The sequence below is a fragment of the Simochromis diagramma genome, unplaced genomic scaffold, assembly GCF_900408965.1.
Source record: "Simochromis diagramma unplaced genomic scaffold, fSimDia1.1 OVJJ01000596.1, whole genome shotgun sequence".
Lineage (NCBI taxonomy): Eukaryota > Metazoa > Chordata > Actinopteri > Cichliformes > Cichlidae > Simochromis > Simochromis diagramma.
In genome coordinates this window covers 10,267,032-10,288,499 of record NW_024387245.1, presented here as the reverse complement: position 1 = coordinate 10,288,499, position 21,468 = coordinate 10,267,032, and the positions used below count along the sequence as shown (strand labels likewise).

Sequence of the window (21,468 nt, the reverse complement as noted above, 5' to 3'; positions counted from 1 at the left end):
ATATTTTAAATAGTGGCCGTATAGTTTAAATAATGAAAAACAGAATACTTTGTAATTTTTACATATTATTGAAGAAAATATTACAAGGTTATTAGCAGAATAGAGTTACAGCAAAAACTTCCAAAGGAAAAACACTGAATTCTTCTCAGTCTGTCGTAATGCAGACAAAAAAGGTAACCTAAAGACTCTATTACAGCACACCTGAACCATTAGACGTCCAGGGGCTGAAAGCTAATTGTCAGGATTAATATGCTGCTACTCTGAGAAAGCAAGGATTTAAAAGGAAGAACTGTCCCCACATGATTTACTCTGTGTAGTTCAGGCACATGTTTAAATAAAAGGTTAGTAACTTGCTTGTCATTTACTGGTTTGGCCCACCAGAGAGTCCAATAAGCAGCTCTACACCATTAGCTTTACAGTAACAAGTAGAAGCTGGTTTTGGAAGTGCACTGTTAATTCTGTTGCACGACAACCCAACACATCCAAATATTAATACAGGGTTCATACACCTTTTTCAGGGTGAAATTCAAGTACTTCTTAAGCACTTTCAAGGTCCATTTTCAAGCTTTTTTCCAGGACGCCCTCCCACAAAATTGGGAATGTTTCAATTCGCATCACCTCTGTAAGACCATGTGAAAATTAAAACAAATCATCCTAGGTGAACTTAAACACCTTTGTTCCCCTTTTGTTGAGACAGAAAAACACACCACAAAAAAATACTGCAAAAGGACGGTCGCCTTATATACATAGTGTATAAACTCAAAATGCACATTTCACTTAAAAATTAAGATGTGAACAAATCAACTTGTTAGGGATATTCTTCTCCTGTTGAAAAAAAAAACCCAAAAAGAAAGAAATAAGTCTTCTCATCAGATATTGATGCTTCTTTCCTGTGTGACAGAAAATAGGAGACAGATGTTTGTTTGTTTTTTAAGTTAATTCCCAATAAAACTGTTTTATTGCTGAAGTCCTAAACGTCACCTTCAAAGTGTTTGTGCTAATACCATCATGTACAGTCAGACAGGCATGGACAACAGCACTGACTGGGAGGCTTTGAACAGATCACATAGTTCAATTCAACATATAAGACTTTAAGAATGCACAGGCATCTACTTAAAATCTATTTAATTTATCATCTGTCATATTATTATGTACAATTCCAATGTATTTTGTTCATCTCACTTAAATAAACAGGCAGCCTTAAAGTATGAAATATTCATATACAAATACACATATAAATGTGTGTACTTTCTCAGTGGCTGATAGTGCCCCACAGGCCTCAGTGTGAGCTTGAAGACATTTATAATGTTTAAGTAGTTTAATGTGTCGGTGCCGACCATAAACACATTTTGAATGAAACTTTGGTAGCACAGAAACAAGTGGCTATTCTTTGTGACCATATGGATCACTCATATTACCATTATTTCACCCAAAGGCACCAAATTAATATTCAAAAAAGCTGCAGCAATACACACAAATATAAACAGTACTTGGTGACAACTTTGCTTTTAGCCTTTAACCCTCTGGGGTCCAGGGTATAACTGGCCGTTTCTGACTACTTTTGATTTGGCCTCTATATTTCACCTTTAAAAACTGTTTATCTTGCCAATCTGTTATTTACTCATTTTGATATACTGTAAATATGTAAATATTGTGCTTAAAACATGAGTAGAAAGTGATATTTCTGACTGTAAAAACCACAAGCATGTTTAATGAATCATTTTCATAACTTGAAATGCAAATAAAAATTGTACATTTTTAAAAAATATGCACAAGTTTTGCAAACAACAAAGTTATATGGTACTATTTACCTAAAAATGCAGCCAAGGCTCAGGCGTTTTTTTATACAACCATTTCAAACTATTTACAGAACAATCAGGTGTTCTGCATCAAAGAAGAAGGCACTTAAATTATTTATGCAACTCCAAAAAATTGTTTTTGTCCACTATAACACAGATGAGAACAGCACAGGGATAAATCCTGCAGGTCTGACAGCAGGTGTGTCACTCAGCGTTTACACTGCAATCTGCCTTTGGTGGCTTTAAGGCAGCAACTGTGATGTTCACTAGTAGAACTGACACACAAAACAAAACAACGACTACACCACACACTAACTACACAAGACAACACACTAACTTGAGACTCCAAACACCGTAAACGTCACAAATCTCTCACGTATCAAAACTCTCTCTCTTTCGCTCACTCCTAAAACTTCCCCCTCTTCCCAAACAACCAGATACCACATGTTGCCATATCATTTTTTGATTGATTTTCTTTTTTCACTCACAATCAAAGCGTGTTTGCTAGCGCTCTCGGGCTAATGTTTAAAGCTTTCACTTGAGTAAATGAACTCATATTACTGCTAAGCAGAGACGGAGCCAGACATTGTATACACCCGGGGCTTAGCCCTAAAGGGTAATACGCGCGGGGGGGGGGGGGGGGGGGGGGGGGTTGGAAATGACAAAAAAAACCTGCTGTGAAGTTGAAGATTTATTAGGCTGTGTTGTAAGCTTAAAAAAAAAAAAAAAAAACTTAATATGAGAAAAAAATATCACATATGTATCTTAAAAACAGTTTTTTACCTAAACAGCAAGGCAGAACGAAATTAGGGCTGTTTCAAGATACGGGGACTAAACCCCATTTCAACCACACCCAGAACTGATCCGGAATGAAAACAGTAGAATAACAGTTCAACATCAGGACTACTGTAGGACTTAACCAACAAAGAACCAAAATCAAAACTAGATGACAGTAGCACTGAAAATCATCACAGATCTGCACTACACTGACAACACCTCTTTATTGTGGTAACATGAGATTGTATCTTCGAGGCTTGAGTTTTGCAAACCTATCAATGACATTTTCAGGGTCAACATTATCCAAGTACTCCTTTTCAATAGATAATATGGCCAAATCATTCAGCCTCTCTTGTCCCATGGTTCTCCTTAGCCACATGTGGAGACGACGCAAGGGACTAAAAGAGCGCTCACAGCTGCAGCTACTGACAGGAATGGTTAGTGCAATTCTAAAGATGACCTTCAGAGTTGGGAACATGTCCTTGTCAAGCAAGTGGAAGGCAGTTGTGATGTCGCAAATGTCCTCTTTTTTCCATTTTTCTTTTCATGAAGTTTTTTGCCACAACAAGTTCTTCAGGCTTTATCGTCACATGGTAGTGTGCCGCAATGGGTTTTAAGGCATCTTCAGAAAGGAATGTTGGGGAGGATGGATTGCATGCCAGAATGCCCTCCATTATTTTCTGTCCTGCCCCAGAAAATTTGTCTGCTAGCTCCTGCAACATTCGGTCCAAACAAGGAAAGAATTTCTCGTACCTAAACTCTGCTGAGCTTGTGAGATTTGGTGTTGCACCACAGCTGGACTCAAGTACAAATCCTTCAAGTCTTTTCTGTTTGTGTCGTGCCCCCTGAGGAATCTGGATGTTGTAGCTTCCACAAATGTCCATGGCCTTCTCAAATATTTCCTCAGCAGCAGCCTCTGTGCGCAGTTTACTTAGTGTATCAACTACCGACATCCTGTACTCCACAGCTTTGCCCATGTCTAGCCTTTCTCCCTGCAGGTAGCGGTGCAGGCCTTCAGTGATGCCAAGCAGCTGTGAGAACATGATTAACATGTACACAGTCTTGGGTTTTGACAGCTTGGACAAGATCCCTTTAGCAATAGGAGTGTTTGTGCCTTCGAGAGTTGCTAAAACTGCAGAAATGTTGTTGAGAAGGGCTTTGATGGAATTTACTTGGCAGGCCCATCTTGTGTTAGAGAGCTGAACAAGCTCAGATGCAAACAGTCCAAGGTCCTTTTGCAGTTCCTTAAACTTTGTGTGGTTTACCAGGGAGGTGTTAAAAAATGTGTAGACATTTTCCAAAAGTCCAAAGAAGTCAGAAGCAGCTGGAATAGCCTTGCATGTATGGCAAAGGACAAGGTTGAGCTCATGTGCATAGCAGTGCACATATACTGCTTCACGGTGTCTCTGTCTGAAACAGGACTGCACACCACCCACAGCACCACTCATAACAGATGCCCCATCATAGGATTGAGCAACACAAAGTAAGTCACCGAGCGTGTGATACTGCAACAGCTCCTCAATAGTGTCTGTAATGCACTGTGCATCAAACCTTTCTAGTTTCCGTAGACCAAGAAAACATTCTTTGACATGGCCTTTACATGACACAAAACGTACACACACTGCAAGCTGTTCCGTGTGCCCATCTCTAGCCTCATCAGCCATAACAGAGTACATCTTAGCTTCCTTCATCTCTTTAACTATATTTCCAGTTATTTCATGTGAAATACTGGTTATCATCTCATTTTGTGAAAAATGAGACAGATAGGTAGAATGTGAGACAGGACTGTAATTTTTCAAAAATGGATCAAATGTTTTCAGCAGCTTCATGCACTCAAGGAAGTTCCCTTGATTATGACTGGTGGATTCCTGCTCATCGTGGCCACGGAATGGTATTCCTTGTTTTCCAAGGAAACTTGTTACAGCTAAAATCCTGTGGAGATATTGTCGTCTCTCTGAAATCTCTGCTGCGCTTGCTGATCTAAGTTGCTCAACAACGTCACCTTGCTTTTTTGTGGTCTTAAAGCTGTGCCAGCAGATCATAGAAAACGAATGGCTGGAACTCTTTTCGTGCTCCCTAAAGGCATTTAAAGCCCTCTTCCAATTGCAGAACCCTGAATGACTGAGGCCATCTTTTTTTAAAGTATTCTGCTTCCCAAAAATGCAACATGAAAAACAGAAAGCCAAGTTCCTCACAACAGAATACTCCAGCCATGTAAACTGTTCAAACCAACTCTTATTAAACGCCCTCTGCTGGCCTCCAAACTGGCTCAGCGGATATTGTGGGAGGACATTTTTATCTTGGACCACTTTCTAGAGTTCCTAAATCATCTCCTGCTGCTCCTTCCAGTAAACCTCCTTCAGCTGTCCTTAACGATCCATCTGCTGCTTCCTGCTGTGATGCTGTTGTGTTTTGGTTTTCTCTTGCTTTCCTGATTTCCCCTGACCTCTCTGAATGATCAGAAAGAGAATCATTACTAATTAATGATCCCTCTGTATTTGTCTTTGTGAGTCACAAGTTTGTGCCATATTATTTTTAATTCTACCAAAGTACTCTATTTAGATTCAGAAAAGTTTATATAACTAATTAGCCTTGTTGTGCAAATAAGTTTGCATAACTTAATATAGAATTTGAAAAATAACAAACCTAAAAAGATACACTAGGTACGAGATATGTGTTCTGATGTTTTGGCAAACAACCATTTGACTAACATGTCTGTCTCACCTGGTTCTTGTTCCATTTCTCTTCTGTCCTCATTCTCCTCTCCATCTCCCTCTCTCACCCTCTCTCTCCCTCTTTGTGCTGACAATCAAACCAAACACCAACATCATCAAATATACAGTTGAAACCAGATATTTACATGCTCTTCAGATAAAAACACAAACACTTATTTAAGGTAAAACCTCAAATTAGGCTAAATGTTTAATTTATATTTGTTAAATTTAAGAATAAAGAGAGAAACTATCTGTATTTCTTAATTGAAAATGGCACCAAATTGTATTCAAAATTGAGCCACACTTATGGAGCTCCACAATTCTTTTCCTGGTGTTTTGGTTGACATCTCTTGATTTTCCCATGTCAAAGAAACAGGCTCTGTGTTTTGCCTTATATGCATCCACAGCTGTGCCACCAATTTACTCACATGGACTCTACTAACCTATCAGAAGCTTCTTCAGCTCAGAATGGAATCGTCTGGAGTTTTCTTATTAATTAACAAACTTAGTGTATATATACTCCTAAATTTGATCAAAGTGATAAAAATAGACCGATCTCTCTCTCTTTATTCTGACATTTAACTAATTCAGAATATATTTCAATATTTATCTAAAACAAAAGTTTACTCTAAATTGATGTTGTACAGTAAAAATGTTTTGTTTTCTCCATAAAGTGTATGTAAATATCTGGTTACAAATGTGAATATCCTGCTGTGTACTGAAATCCCTCTTGTTTTGCATAGAAATATACTGAACAACATACAAAGCATAATATATAAAATAACATTTACCTGAGTTTTTTCTTTGAAAGAAGCCTCTAATGTCCATTCTTATGTTTCAGTACATAACTGAAACCGATTTAGTCGGGGAGGGTAAGAACTGAAAATATGAAATAAACACACGTAAGCAAGACTCTCTAAAAAAAAAAAAAAAAATAGCATTTGTTCGGCTTTTCATTTCGCCATTTGTTGATTCACTTGAAGAGCAAGTAACGTAATATGGGTCAAGTGATCAGTTTGATATCAGTCTTTCGTGATTCACCGTCATATTTACAGTATTTGTACGGTACGAATGATTTGTTTTGGTACCTGGTCAAACTTAGGCTCTCCTTAGTATGGCTGGCTCCGTTTCTCCAACAGCGCACTCACAGTCAGCAGCTGCCCCGCCCTCTCGCTCAGTCGCTTAGTGCCTGAGCTCGGATCATACCAATATCAGGGGGGATTCACGCACAGTCGTAAATTCCCACAGTGTGCACTATGTGCTTCGAATATTGTGTGTACTTTTTGTTTTATACAGTTGTCAGCCAGGCATCTAACTATGAAAAAATTACACTCCAAAAGACCCCGGGCTTCTGACAAAACAACCCGGGCTTAAGCCCAGTAAGCCACCCCCACGCTCCGCCCCTGCTGCTAAGTAATGTTAGCTAAGTTCACAGCATATTCCATAATAGCGCTGCCATACTGCGTCACACTCAGTGCATTTCAATCATTTCTCCAGCGAGTTTGATAGCTGGCAAAATAATAATCATAATTTAAAAAAAAAAAAAAATTGCGTGTGTAACGTACACGCACTGGAATATTATTTACTAGGACTCACCTATCATGCGACTGGAGAGCGCAAACTCCGCCATTTGTTTGCGCCATTCCCTGTATGTGTCTGCACATATACTTGGCCAATAAACACGATTCTGATTCTGATTGTTCCATCAAACACTGATTAAAACAGTAACCTACAGGTATGTTAGCGCACTCATCCCCGACTGTCCGACGGAGGGGCGGGGTCACACGTTGAAACAGACACAAGGCAGCCCAGACGGCGAAATTTTGCGACTCATTTTATTTCTCTATCTGATAAGAAAACTATTCAATCAGATAGTTATTTGTGGTGAATGAAATACAGTTACACTTTCAAGCACTTTTAAGCACCACATCTGAAATTCAAGCACTTTTCAAACCTTGAAAAGACAACATTAAAATTCAAGCATTTTCAAGGTTTCAAGCACCCGTACGAACCCTGTTAATAACAACAACACCGGATTACAAGCATTACATCTAATTCCTACTAAAAACCCACAACTAATTCCTGACCTCTGAGTCAGGAAAACCCAGGGTTTGGTTTTTTTTAATCCACACATTGATACTGTTATGAAATTTAAGAGCTCCACAACCAGAATAAATATAATACACAATCATGTGGGCCATGCAAAATGTGCAGAGCACCACTGAGCTCTTTCTCTTTACATATTTATAATCTTTATATTGTAGTTTATCTACAATCTTTATATTGTAGATAATAAAATTTGTTTGAAACTTCTTCATTCCATCACGTCACCATATTTTGTCTTCTGTGGTGCTGTTGGTTCCTCTTGTTGGGGTACTGAAAGACAGTAAAGAGAAAGGTAGAGATGAAGCATACGGTCTTCATTTGGTGAATCATAAGTGATGAAATGATACGCACCGATAACTTTTCTGATCATAAATCTATATACCTCAATAGGTTGACTCTTCAATCTTATATCCAAGACAACAGTTAACACAACATTAAATTCACATTTCATACAGTTCTGCACTGTGCTCACCTGGAGGTGGTGACCCGTCTGGGACTTTGCCTGTTTCTAGGAGCAACCAGAGGTCTGAGCATTTCTGCGTTTCCCAGCGAGTCACTGCGTAACTGCCCACTGATGATGCCACTGAGAGCACACAGGGGAGAGACAGAGGTTTCAGTGACAGCACTGATGTAAGATCTACATTTGAGAGCTAAATACATTTCTTTATGTATTTTTAATAGCGCAATCCAAATATTTTACTCCTCACCTATTGAAATGAGCAGGTTCCACTGAAGGGGATAAGGAAGCTTCCTCTGTAGGGCCTTCTGAATAGCAAAAAAACCTGCAACACCTGCACCAACAACACAACTCACTGTCGGATGATCTGATATCCTCGTGTTGGTGTTGTTCCCAGACCATCATGAAAATGTTGTTCCAGGTTCAACATTGCAAGTGACCAATCACATTGTTGTGACGTTATTCTTTTGCGCGCCAAGCCATTCGTGCATTTATGAAATTCCAATGTTGCAAGGACAATATCAATTCTGCTTACGGTTTATTAAAGGGTTACGGTTAGGGTCAGGGTCCGTTGATCGGTGGACAGAGGCGGTTTCTGGCAGCTTAAGTACAGTTTTTTGTTTTACGCCGGTTTTTCCCGAAGTTGCAAAAGTATGACGTCACAACATTCTGATTGGTCACTTGCAATGTTGATCCTGGAACAACATTTTCATGATGATCTGGGAACAACACCAACACGAGGATATCAGATCGAGCACTCACTGTCACATCTAAAACCAGGGAGAAACATTTACACTTGTAACTGTGCAGATTTTCTTATTGCTGCTGGTTGGTTTTTTTGTTTTGTTTTTTTCAATTAAACTAATTTCTAGGTTAAACCTAAAATGACAGATGACCTGACAGCTGAGTGGGTAGGACACAGACGGGTAAATGCCATCAGCAGTGGGCACTGGATTTGATTCCCAGCTGACTGGACATTCACTGTCATTCCCACACTTTCTTTCACCATGTCTCTTGTTGGCTCTGAATAAAACTGAAAATGCCAAACAGTCAAGCTTTTGTTTGGAGGGTGGTAGGTGTACTAGTTTCCCTTGGACAAAAAAGGCATAAATCCTCTCACTGGACACTTTATTAGTACAAGGCCTTCAAAAATGGCTTATTTCTTTGTCCTATGTCCTTGAAACCAGTTCAAGATGATCTGACCTTTGTGACAGCCATTAGAAGATGGTTACACTGTGGTCACAGAGGAACGGACATGGTCAGTTACTGAAGCAGTGAGTTACTCTAGACTTCCTATCAACTCAAAGCATGCTGGCCATTCTCCTCCAACCTCTGACATCAACAAGGTATTTTCAACCAGAAAAGTGCTGATCACGGGATATTTTGTCTTTTTCACACTATCCTCTATCAATCATAGAGATGGTTATTACAATTTTTTTTTACTAGGACAGCAGCTCCACCTTTCTTCCCCACACTGATGCTCAGTTTGAACTCCAGCAGGTTGTCCTGACCATGTCTACATGCCTAAATGCACTGAGTTGCTGCCATGTGATTGGCTGATTAGATATTTGCAATAAGAAACAGTTAAATCAATGTACATTACAAAGTGATCGGTGAGTATATTGTCAGAGCTATGTTTGGGTATCCTTCAGTGCATTTCTGTTATCATTTCTTCATTAAAAACATTTACATTATGAACAGCTGGCATAAAAACAAACACAGTCCAGGATGCTAAAGAGCAACATCAAAAACATAAATAGATATAATAACAACAATAGTTATTTTAACTTTAATAATACAATCATTATCTCCCTATGCTGAGATCAGTGTGATCATTGTGGGTGATACCACAAACATTTACAGAATACAGCTCCCTCTTGTGGTATATTCTGTCTGCAAATCCTGACATCTGTATTGTTTGCCTACATTCACGTTGACCTTACTTCAGTGTCTCGATTTTCATTAAAAATCTCAACACAATGCAGAAAAAAAATTATAACAACTGAGGTTCAGAATTACACATAAAAACAGCAGCACTGACTGGGTCAAAGTTAGAGTAACACAGCCAACAAGGATTTGGATGAAAGCATGAAAGCATTAAGAATGTACAAATAGGAGAAAGTCAAAGATTGTAACATGGACTGAAATATTTCTTATTTTAAGTGTGTGACTTTTAATAAATAAATAAAAGTATTACCCAGCACAAAGGTCCCAGACCCCTTCATGAAAGCATGAGACTGACAGGCGGCGTAGCTCTCCAAACCCTGAGAGACAACAAATAAAAACAGCTCTCACCTGTGTTACACATTTCTGTTGTATCTATGGAAAAGGTGTCAATGTGAGCAGCTGCTGGTTTATTCCAAGTGTGCAGAGGGACAGTGTCCTCCAGAGTGCACAGGTAATAAAAACGCATAAAAACAAACACAAAACCCACCGGATGTTTGGCCACCAACGCGTCGTCCACTTTGGTGAGCCCCAGATTAACCATGTTGAAGCTGGAGATAACTTTTTTATATATAAGAAATAACCACTTTAACTCATTCCCTAACTTCTTAGTCCACAGCTTGCTGTAGATGTACTATTATGAAAGTTCCGTGTTTGAGAACAACAAACATCGAAGAAGGAAAAATAGAGCAGTCTGTCCAAAACTGTGGCGACATCTAATGGAGGGAGAGTGGTACTGCACCCTTGCTAACTCAAGGTAGTAACTCAAGAAAAAAAATATATATAATATGAGGGACAACAAACACTCATTCTGAAAGGAGTACTTATATATTAGAGAGGGTCCATTTAAGATTTTCCCCCAGACTGAAGAAATTTAAGTGCTGTACTTACACATGATGGGGAGATTTATGTTCTGCAGTGGTAAAGGTCCACAATTTAGAGCAACAGACAATACCAGCATTAAGCCGTGCAGTAGACAAGGAACACACACACACAAAGCAAAAAAATGTATTCTTATGGAAATACACTTTCCTCATTTCCATAAGAATAAGGTTTTCTCCTCTTTGTTGTGTGCATGTGCAGAACCTGACCTCTGGGTGTTTCGGATGTTATCTCGACGTTTAAAAAAGATGGTTTAGCCAGTGCTACCCAAACTTCTTTGCCTAGCAGACACATAACAAAGGGCACCTAAACCACCACATGTGGGACGCTTTCAGCACAAATGCAGACTTGAACTATCAAACTTTTCATTCAGGATTGTATTTATCTCCTTTGTCGGGTACCACTGGGCTTCACTGTTGAACTACTTCACCAAAATGGTCTCTAATCTATACTCAGAAATAAAAAATTCTTCTTATTAGCACTACAAAAATGTCAGATAGATCAAATCTCAATAATCTGCAAGTGCCCAGACTCTCTGCTGATGTCTGTGACCGGTCTGTTGAACTCTGACACCACAGTGGCCTAAAAGATTTAAAGACCTGAGAGCAGTTTCTGTCCTAGAAGAAAAAGAACAGGCAGATGGAAAGAATCCAACTGCTGAGACCCAAGAAACAACACCAAGGGTAGAGTTACCGGGAGGCCACAGCAGAGCATCCGAACATCTGTTGCTTGTTACAGAGGAGAGAAAACAAAGGGCAAAGGGCCGCTGGAGATACATGAAGCATAGACTGTAAGAAAGCATTAGCTCTCAAGGTGGTGACTGTGATGACGCATATAATGTTTCATTTATTATTCATCATACTTTCACAATAAGAGCATAAATATTGAGATTAAAAGTGAGCTAATAGGCTTAATAGGTTCAGTCAGTGCCAAAGCAACGTGATGGAAGACAGCAGCTCCATTAAAGAGCGACTTCCCCTTTAATCTTCTCAGCTTCTCTATTTTCATTCCTATAACTAATAAAGCAAATTTTCACAATAAAATGTCAAATGTAACTGAAAATAAATACTGATCTGATTACTTATTTTCTTCCTTTCCCTTTGATTTATCCAGTGGCTCTATTTAAGACCCGGGTCTGTTGCCTTGAAACAGAGTGATAAAATAGTAATAGCTCTGCCTCAGACAGTTGGGGTAAAATAATACACCTGGTATGTTTTTAGTCAAATTTTGTGTTTGATACTCTTAAGTGTATTTATTTTTACTTAAAGTGGACTAGCTTTGCTGATTCACAGTTCAAAATAATCTCTTTCCCTCCATTTAAAGCAACTTGCTCCTGATTGGCTGCCCCTCTCAGGCAGCACTAATGACGTCAGTCATTATTGCAAACTTGGCTACATTTTATATGCATCTTTTAAGACATCATATGCATGACAGAACATAAGCAATTGTATAACAGGGCTAAACTTTAAACTGTTTTTTGTATTTTTAGTATTAATTTTAGTGGGTTATTTACAGGACATGCTTATTTGTGAAGAGTTTGGTCTAAATTAAAACAATAATAATAATAATAATGAAAAGGATATTTTACCTCAGGAGGTCTTTTGGACTGAATGAAAACATAAACAGCGGACATGAAAAAAATAGCTAAACACACTACATACTGGTAAAATCTACATTTTAGCTACGAACGTCAGAGCCCGGATAGCTCAGTCGGTAGAGCATCAGACTTTTAATCTGAGGGTCCAGGGTTCAAGTCCCTGTTCGGGCGAGAAATTTTGACATGGAAGAGAATGGAGCTGAGAAAACAAGTGCTGGAAGTTGAGGTAAAGATAGAGAAAGAAGTAGTAGCGAGCGGACTCTCCCGTACCTGATTTTGGTTTGTCCAAGTAACTGCAGGTTAGCCCTGACTCTTTGGTACTTTTTATTTTATTTTTATTTATTTTTTTATAAATGTCGTGTAATGTTTCTTTGTCGCGGGAATGTTCGTAATGACATAAAAAAAATATTATAAATGTTGTTCTGCTTCATTCTAACCGGCTGATTAGTTTGTTTTACACTCCTGGAAACACACAAAGGAAACCCGTTCAACCAATCACATTCATCGCACTTTGATCTGCGACAAACTGCAGCGATGTCCACGTCTTCTCTATCGAGCTGTGGGACAGCATGCTTTAATGTTTAAATGGATCCAGTTTAAAGTATCAGAGATCTAATGTGCTGCTGTCACCTTAGAAATAATCAACAGCACTGGGAGCTCACTCAGTGACAAAATCATTAACTGTATTTAAGCTGAAGAATTTGCATTTACAGCAGTGTTGGATTTTGCTGGTATATTTTTATGCTCTTTAGAGATTTTTTATTACCCTTTGATGACATCTCTGGAGTAGGTGGCACTCACAGTGATGATTTTCTGTGGAAGAAAAGTCATATGATCCGTGGACCTCCCTCCTCCCTTTCTGATTTGTCAAATGCTGCCAATGCCACCCTATTTGTGTGACTATTCATCTCAATCGTAAGTGAATTCAGAAAAGGGAAAGATGTCCCGGGTATGCTGAGTGAGGAAAGTTAGAGAATCGTAAAGTGCAGAGGAAGTGAGGGCAGCTATGAAGAGTGGAGAGAGAGCAGTTGCCTTTAAGACCAGATTGTTTAACACCATGCCTGAAGAAATGAGAAGTTGATGGTCAAGAAGCAGGCTGATGTGCAGCGCTGTAATATCTAAAAGAGTTGTGAAAGAGTTGTTAAAGCTCAGTTATGAAGAGAAGTGATGAGCAGCAGTATGGCTGGTGCCAAGAGAGGAACTGTGGTACTGTATGAGGAAGTCTGGAGTGAGGGTGGTGAGACTGTGGTGAGGAGTGCAGTAGGATTGACACAGGTTTAAGATGGGGAGTTGGATTACATCACATATTGACTTTGAGTTCATTTTCGTTTGCGATGGTGATGGACAGGTTGACAGATGAGGTCAGGCAGGAGTCTCTGTGGACTATGATGCTCACACCTGCAACGATGTATGGTTTTGAGGCAGCAGAAAGACAGCACATTTGTAAGTATAACTCAGGTGAGAACTGGTGATTGTAGTATTTTTTGATCGAAGCATGACCAAGTTACACAGATGAACCCCCTCCACTCAATTAATGAATTATTCTAGTACTTGGAGGCATTTCTTTGTGATACCAAGAGTTCAGATAATCAAAAGACACTTTGATTAGCAGACTTCTTTTTTCAACTGCTCCGTTCAGGAGTCACCACAGCGGATCATCTGCCTCCATCACCTCTGTGATCTTCTTCTTTTCCTCCCGCCTTAAAACACTATCCCTCCTCTGCACCAAAACCATGTCCAAACCCACTCGAGCTGAGCTGTCCATCTGATGTACTCATTTGTAATCCTGCTAACTCCCAGAGAAAGACTGAGCATCTGCACCGCAGCCTCCTGTTTGTTATCACAGCAGGTCTCATTATGGTCCTCTAAACCTTCCCTTTCACAAATAACCCTCTGACACTCATCTCCAACCACTCCACCCTGCCTGCACTCCCTTCTTGCGCCCTGTCCATTGCGTTGGATGGTCAACCCCAGGTATTTAAACCTGTCCACCTTCCCTCTCATTCACCTTGTCTCACTTTTATCACTGATCTCTGCAGTGCATACCTCTACCTGCTCCCTGCTCTCACTGTATGTGGCCCCTGTATGCACATCAAACCAAACTCCACCAAATGAGGTTCATTTTTATTTATTATCATTTAACATTGGAAAAGCAACTGTCGGTTATCCCAGTTGTACTTCCATTCACATATTGTAGCTCTTTATTTCTAGGTGATTAATGCGTATATTTTTACCCAAAAAAAATAATAATAAAAATTTATTTTAGACACAATCTGTACACTCTGTCCAAATCCACACCCTTCACCTCATCTACGACAGGTATGCCAACACGGGAGCCAAATTTTAGTGCAGTGTTCAAAAACTTTCACATTCACACACGCGCGCACACAAGGAAAACAAATAAATCACATGTACACATGCTTATTAAGTGTTGGGAATTCTCACCTAAGAAACAAGAGGACACATTAAGCAGGTGTGCATTGTAGGTAACACAAGGAAGGCAGGTGATTTGTGGATAAAGTCGACAAGGACCACCGTGTCTTTAAAAAAACAAACAAACATAAAAGCTCCAGAGCAGGAAATGGTTCAGTTCATCAAACCACTTTCCAAAATAAAAGTCACAAAAAGAGGGCCGTGGGAGGATTCAAGTTTTACACTCCAAGACGTCTCTCACGTGGAAGATTGTTTTTTTTTGTGACATGACTGTGTGCAGTGTTCTCATGGGATTTACCAAAAAAAAAAAAAAAAAAAAAAAAAAAAAAAAAAAAAACACTGGGAAGGCAACAGCCAGAACTCAATCATTCAATCATCCATCTAGAATCAGGAAAGTAAAATAAAGAAATCAAGTAACAGTGATGAAATGTTTCAGCCCATCCAACCTCATCACCTGACAGATATACAACAAAAAAAGGTCCCACAATGAGCACTTTTTATAACGATGACTTATGCCTTCAAATATCACCAGGACAAAAGAAAGGTTCACAATCAATTTTTTTAAAAATAAATATAGCTCCATAGATTTTCTTCAAAAAAAAAAAAAAAAAAAAAAACCCTTACAAACACACATGCGAGAAACTGAGCACTAGCTCCTCCTCGCCAATCAATGCACACATACAGCGTAACCCTGGAGATGTAAAAAATACAGTTTGAAAAGGCAGGTGTCTGTTCGGAAGAAACAACCCCCTCCCCCCCAAAAAACCCAGCACACTGAGCCCAAGAGGGATTTATACCAGCTGACAGGGAGTGGTAAGCTACGGAAGGTCAGAGAAGACTTTGGTAAAGATCATTCTTACAGGTTGAGCTATTGAACATCAAATAATAATTGCTTTTATATTACGCCATCAGTGCTCACTTTTACTGGGACAAATTGTGTGTAAGAGAATGAACAACACTGGTCGTACTGAAGCTGGTTTCTGCCAAAGTAGAAAAACAAAGCAAAAAAAAAAAAAAAAAAAAAAAAAAAAAGCCAGTTACTTTCTCAGAAGACTGAGTTCATAAGTCAAAATTTCAACATAAATGCAATAAATTTAAAAATGTTTTTTTAGTTTTGTTTGTTTGCCCCCCAAATGTATTTAATTTATTTATTTATTTTTTTTTTTTTTTTACACTTGCAGAAACAAGCTTCCATAGAAACTACTTCTCTTTTTTAAATGTTAACTGGAAATTCTTTTCAAAAAAATAAAAAAAATAATAATAATAAAACACCACACACACACACACACACACACACACCACCTACTTCCAGCACTGAAACTGAAGTCTTTAACCATTAAAATTATATATATAAAAAATAAAAAAGTGACGCCTTTATTTGGCAGCTACTTTATTACAGAACAATGATCTTACTGTCAGACCACCAATTTATAATTAAATAGGACATTTTAAATTAAGTAATATGGCCCCCTTTAAGTAGAGCAAAGATGTCCGTTAACCTCGACTCATTAGCAATGATGACCACCTCAAAGTCCTTTTTTGTACATGTTGGCAGCACAGGCGCTCACACTCACACACACACACACACACACACACTCACTCAATACTGGTAGTGTGACTCGGTGAAATCTCTGATAATTTGTGTCGTGGTTTGCTGTGTGGGGAATACAGACAGGGAGGCGGCGGCGGCGATGGCAGCTAAAGTGTCGATGACTGTGAGCGCAGCAGCCGTGTGCACGAGAGAGGTCAGAAAAGGGAGCGATACAGTGAAAAGGTCCATGTCCCATTGTACCAGCTGAATGACAGATGCTGCAGCCCCCATGTCCCCTGTTTGGACAGACGAAGTGACACCCAACGGGATGACGGCGGTCTGTATTCCGACTGTGGTCCAGAGAAGCTTGTTCAGTTCATCAACAAGATGACTTTCTCCTCCTAACATACAAAACCGTAGCAGCAGGTAGTGCCCGAGGTTCTCCCTCGAGAGAAAACAAAGACCCCCCCCCCCCCCAAAAAAGAAAAAACAAACAAAAAAAAAAATCCCATCCCTGTCATCCACATGAAAAGCAAGCTATGGAGAATTACCAGTCCTGGGAAGTGGCAGATGTCTTTTTGCGTTACTCTCCGTGCCCTCGTCTTCTCAGTCCTGAACTCCTTCACTCAACCAATCAACATTGTCTCTTCTCAGGAAGCCCCCCACCCCACGTCGCACTTAATCCCCGCTCCCCCTCCCAAGTGTAACCCATTTCCCTCCCCGATGATCATCCTCCTCCTCCCCTTCCAAGCAAGGATGAAGACGGATCACCGCTCGGGCTCAGACTCCAGGGCCAGCGCCCGCTTACGCTCGCGACACTGTTTCTTGTGGGCCGGCCAGTCCCTCTGCTGGCACTGGGACCCGCAGTAGCGCGCCACCTGGCAGCGGCCGCATATGTTGAACTCCCGCAGCTGTGGAAAGACAAGGAAGATCATCTTTGGCTCTGAGAGCACGGAGCTTTCGAATGGGAATGCTTTGCTACACGAGTTGGAATACATACCCTCCTCTCAATGAGCGAACAAGGAGGGTAGTGACACTCGTAGTAGGTGCAAGAACACTCCTCTTCCTCCACCAGCTCCCCATTTGCGTTGTAGTAACGTGTGCGACTCAGCTCCAGATATTGCTCTTCCACAGGGTCGGCTGGTACCTGCTGGATAGCCAGCCAGTAGAGGGACTGCTCTCTGTACAGATAACATGAGAAATGTTTGGCATGCATTACTTGTTTGGATAACCCTGGAATAAATCACAAAAGGATTTAAGACTCATTTCCCCTCAACATCTGCCCGGTGTGTCCTTTCTAGCATTTTCACATGTACCTATAAGCAATGTTTTACCTCTGCTTGCTGGAAATCTCCTCTGGTTTAGGGCTCCAGCCTACTGGAACCAGTCGAAGGTTGTCTAGTCGGTTGTCCACCGTCACAGAGTTGATGTGGATAACTTGAAAACTAGGGGCGATGCCTCCTCTGTGCTTCTCCCTGGGTAAAGACATTAAAAGTTAGCCAGTCTGCAACCAGCAGGACAAAAATCTGACCTTGGATAAGAAGAGTGTTTATTCCAAGGACTCCTCAGTAAGGAGCTGATGCTAGCTCAGAACACTTCTTATCCAATATGAAGCATCATTGAAAGCCAAGTCCACAACAGAGCTTGAGCATGCACTAGTTTACTACACAACCTCTATTGCTCACGACTAGTGATAAAACTGAAAAGCTAGCTCGCTAAACAGTTGATGGTTTAAGTGACACCTGTGACGCTGCGCCGAGAGAATTCTTTTTGCCATTTTAGCCCTTCCCCTACTTTTGTTAAGCTGAAGCAATTCTCATGAGCACCCACTTATCTTATCTGACAACTTTAACACTGATTAAACTAAGATGAGCCTTACAATGGAGGGCGCTTTCACAAGAAGCATGCTCGTAGATTTTCCAGCAGAGGATAAACCACAGAAGAAGCCATTTCCAGCAGGCAGCTCCACATGTTTGATTTGGCAGGTTGTCCATTTTTAAATGCCAGATGCAAGTCCACGAGCTTGCAAACCTGAGACCTGTCGCTTGTTAAAGCAGTGTGTAAACGACGACGGTATGGAGTCACAGAAAAAAAAAAAAAACAACAACAACACCTTGACACAGTTTAAACAGACTTACCAGAGCAGCTCGTGCAGCGGCCTTCCTGCCCAGCGGCCTTTGCCGACGTCAAAAGCATAAGCAAAGATCTTAGCTCCATTGCCATCTGCATCTACTTCCATGCGTGCCTGGAAACAGAAAAACACTGCTCTATATTTTTTTCTCCTCAACTGTATCTGGATATCAGAGCAGTAGTGAAAAATCAAACACATTTACCTCAAAGGCATAGTTCTCCACCAGTGGTATGTCCTGCTCATCGATCAGCGTGTACTTTGTCTGAAATAAGAAAATTCAGGGTCATTTTCATGTTTAAACCTACAACTGCAACAACAGCATCCCCACTCTCAGGGGAGCTTTATTGTTTGTGAATTAGCACTAGCAGAGTCATAAACAGGGGCACTACTAGGACAAGTTTCAACCTTCCAAACTTTTTACACTGACCACAACAGCAACACGTTTCTGAAGCAGTCCCAGCTGTCTCACAGACACCTGAGCTCTTCTCCAGCAACACAACATGAAGCAGATGAAACCTGTGTGACACTTTCTTCTTTCTATGATTGCACGTGTGTGGCGTTTCCACGAGTGACATCATGTTTACAGCTGAGTGACCAGAGCCCTGCCACTCAGCAGGTGGGCAACCGGCTGCTCACGGTTCAAATACGGTTTATTCCCAGTGTGTCCCGTGACTTCAGCGTTAGCAGCTGGGAGCGCTTTCTGACCCACCGCTCGCCACAGTTTCTGCTTCAAGCGTTAATTAGTACGATTAAAGCCAAAGCCGACACAGGCACAGATGTTGGGCAGTGTCGTCCTGCCGGTGCTTTGTCACACTGCACAAAAGAATCAGTTGATGGCAATGGCTTCCTCATTAGCCGACACTTGAGGGTAATCCTAGTAACATGGCTAGCGTGGCTCTGCTAACTGCACCGCCGAGTGTTTGGGTATGACACGACCGCCGAGGGGTTTCCACTCCACCGACAGCGGCTGTGACAAAAACTGAGCACGTGTTTACGTTTCTGGCGCTGTTTGGTCGTTAAATGTTAGCCAGCGGCTAGCGTAACGCGCTACATGCTAATTAGCGTTAGCGGCGGAGTTTGAGAAACCAGTCTGGCTCGGCACGGCCGGCTTTTCTAATCCGCTCAAACGCCTTTAAATCGGTAAAGCCGAACTACTCCCGCATTTGCGACTGCTTCATAATAATCAACTCTGTTGGCTAGAGCTGATTGAGCATCGCTAACTATATTTTTTCTGGTGACTTTTCTCTTCCCCGCGGGCCCTCCCCCGGCCGCACATGGCAGCCCTGGGATCCAGCTCACCTTCCCGGCCACACGGCCGAGCCGTACGATCCCGAGCTTGAAATCCGACATCAGGAGGACGGGCGGAGGCGACAAGAAGAAGCGCAGGGTCCAGCCTAAACTGTATTCAGGTTCAAAACCCGCCTCTCAGCCCCGTTTGCCAGGTTGCGTTAAATGGTTGGGTATATTCTCTGAGTCCGGATCTCTCCGGCAGCAGCCCAGCCTCGGTGACACACCGCCGCTGGCGCAGGAAAGCCGAACGAGCTGCCGCTGCTGGGAGGGGCGGGAGGAACCTCTAACCGCAGCGTCCAATCAAGCGTGGCGTTAAGGCTTTTTAATACAACACGTCACCTCACGCTGCCAAATAGGAAGCGGCAGTTTCAAAAGACCGCCTATTTTCAGTTATAACGTCATCACACTCTCGTGACCACTTCCAGCCATTTTCGCGCGAAATGTTTGATGGCTGGGTGGGATTATTGCAGAGGGCTTTGACGTCATGATGCGCCGTTTGCTGCTAAATTTGGCGACAGGCATTGAATGTGCATTGCGTAAGCCTATAGAGGAGGCTAACAATGATTCATAAGGTAAACACTGAGCCCAGTGGAATAAGAGAAACTGGTACACATGGATAAAAGAACATCATAAGACTGGAAAAATAGAGATAAATATAATAAAGAGAAAAGGACAAAAAAAAAAAGAGTCAGTAGAAAGCTGGGCCACTTACTGTTCAGGATCAAGGATAAAGTACACAGTGTATTCAGTTTATAGCTCAATGCAAGAACAAAAACATAATAAAATGAGAAAATTGGCCAGTGTTCAGATGATAGTTTACTATTACTTTAGCATCTAAGGAGCAAAAAACAAATTGAAAAACCTGATATGGAGAGCTTAAAAAGGTAATTGCAGTTCTTTAGGTTTGTGAAGACGTTTCATCATTCATTGATTAATTTGTTTTACTAACAAAAGGTGGAGAGTCCCGGTTATTTAAACCTTAGTGAGTGTTGTGTCCCATGGATGTGGTCATTAACCAATTATTGATCATGTGAGTAATCACATCATCAAGGTGTGAAAAAAGGGTGAAATCTTCACTGTCACCTGGGGTTATGGGTGAAATCACTGTGGGATCTTGGCTCAACCCACCATGTGAGCTACTGAAGTCACCTGAGTCAAGGCTGAGTGTGGAAGGGGGTTTAAGAGCCTGGGAAGGGATCTCAAGACTATGTTCTGGTAATGGGGTCAACGATGGTCGTTTACAGGGGATGTAGATGGGTCTCTTCACTCTTCTCTCGAACAATCTGTCATCTCGGTCCAAAATGTCAACATTTGCATCCTCAAAAGACTGCCCATTGTCCTTTAAGTGCAGGCTTAGAGATGAGTCTTGGGCCCTTGTGTTTGTGGGGTTTTTTGCAGTTTGGTTTCTCTAATACTGAGGTATGAACACGCCTCACTGCACTGCCCAGCATACACTATGTTGTTTACCTTGTGTTTGGGAGTTTGGAGAAAATTCTTCCAAGTTTCTCTGACAAACCTGCTACACAAGGGTAAACAATATTGCTGTCCAGCTGTCTTTCTGTTTGTCCCTAGTTGGCGTCTGCCCTTCTCTTCTGTGCATTTTTGATGATTTAATGAAGGCCCAGTTGAGATAAGCACATGTTTCAAGAGCTTTCTTTACATGTGTGGAATATAGCTGACCTAGCCAGACCTACCATGACCTGGACGACTGAGAACCTACACAGACGCACTGAATCTGATATAGTTCTTTGTGTATTTTGAAAGATCGGTTTCTTTTTACAATCACTTAATTCACTGATTGCATAAC

At 41.0% G+C, this 21,468-nt stretch overlaps 3 protein-coding genes and 1 non-coding gene across 4 annotated transcripts; 1 reads left to right on the top strand and 3 right to left on the bottom strand.

Moving 5' to 3' along the window:
- Window positions 1-2,269: 2,269 nt before the first annotated feature.
- Window positions 2,270-5,352, bottom strand: LOC120714369 (zinc finger MYM-type protein 1-like). Its single transcript, XM_040000551.1, has 2 exons — window positions 5,301-5,352; window positions 2,270-5,026 (listed from the first exon to the last, which is right to left on the bottom strand). The coding sequence occupies exon 2, from the start codon at window positions 4,616-4,618 to the stop codon at window positions 3,062-3,064; it is 1,557 nt and encodes a 518-aa protein (XP_039856485.1). The 5' UTR covers window positions 4,619-5,026; window positions 5,301-5,352; the 3' UTR covers window positions 2,270-3,061.
- A 2,053-nt stretch (window positions 5,353-7,405) lies between these two features.
- Window positions 7,406-10,454, bottom strand: tmem141 (transmembrane protein 141). Its single transcript, XM_040000821.1, has 5 exons — window positions 10,288-10,454; window positions 10,051-10,117; window positions 8,104-8,187; window positions 7,869-7,979; window positions 7,406-7,666 (listed from the first exon to the last, which is right to left on the bottom strand). The coding sequence occupies exons 1-5, from the start codon at window positions 10,339-10,341 to the stop codon at window positions 7,605-7,607; spliced, it is 378 nt and encodes a 125-aa protein (XP_039856755.1). The 5' UTR covers window positions 10,342-10,454; the 3' UTR covers window positions 7,406-7,604.
- Window positions 10,455-12,374: 1,920 nt separating this feature from the next.
- Window positions 12,375-12,447, top strand: trnak-uuu. Its single transcript has one exon. It is a non-coding gene; the product is annotated as a tRNA-Lys (tRNA).
- A 3,501-nt stretch (window positions 12,448-15,948) lies between these two features.
- On the bottom strand, window positions 15,949-19,959 carry zmynd19 (zinc finger, MYND-type containing 19). Its single transcript, XM_040000672.1, has 6 exons — window positions 19,671-19,959; window positions 18,574-18,633; window positions 18,379-18,485; window positions 17,575-17,715; window positions 17,241-17,421; window positions 15,949-17,151 (listed from the first exon to the last, which is right to left on the bottom strand). Exons 1-6 carry the CDS (start codon window positions 19,719-19,721, stop codon window positions 17,008-17,010), a joined length of 684 nt encoding a protein of 227 aa, XP_039856606.1. The 5' UTR covers window positions 19,722-19,959; the 3' UTR covers window positions 15,949-17,007.
- Window positions 19,960-21,468: the final 1,509 nt, after the last annotated feature.

Excerpts from the sequence above, each read along its gene's own strand:
- LOC120714369 (XM_040000551.1), bottom strand. The coding sequence starts at position 4,618 with ATGATCTGCTGGCACAGCTTTAAGACCACAAAAAAGCAAGGTGACGTT.
- tmem141 (XM_040000821.1), bottom strand. The coding sequence starts at position 10,341 with ATGGTTAATCTGGGGCTCACCAAAGTGGACGACGCGTTGGTGGCCAAA. Across the intron at positions 10,118-10,287 it reads CGTTGGTGGCCAAACATCCG|GGTTTGGAGAGCTACGCCGC; the intron begins GTGGGTTTTGTG and ends GTTGTCTCTCAG. Across the intron at positions 7,980-8,103 it reads GAACCTGCTCATTTCAATAG|TGGCATCATCAGTGGGCAGT; the intron begins GTGAGGAGTAAA and ends GTGTGCTCTCAG.
- zmynd19 (XM_040000672.1), bottom strand. The coding sequence starts at position 19,721 with ATGTCGGATTTCAAGCTCGGGATCGTACGGCTCGGCCGTGTGGCCGGG. Across the intron at positions 18,634-19,670 it reads TCGGCCGTGTGGCCGGGAAG|ACAAAGTACACGCTGATCGA; the intron begins GTGAGCTGGATC and ends TTCTTATTTCAG. Across the intron at positions 17,152-17,240 it reads GTTCGCTCATTGAGAGGAGG|CTGCGGGAGTTCAACATATG; the intron begins GTATGTATTCCA and ends GTCTTTCCACAG.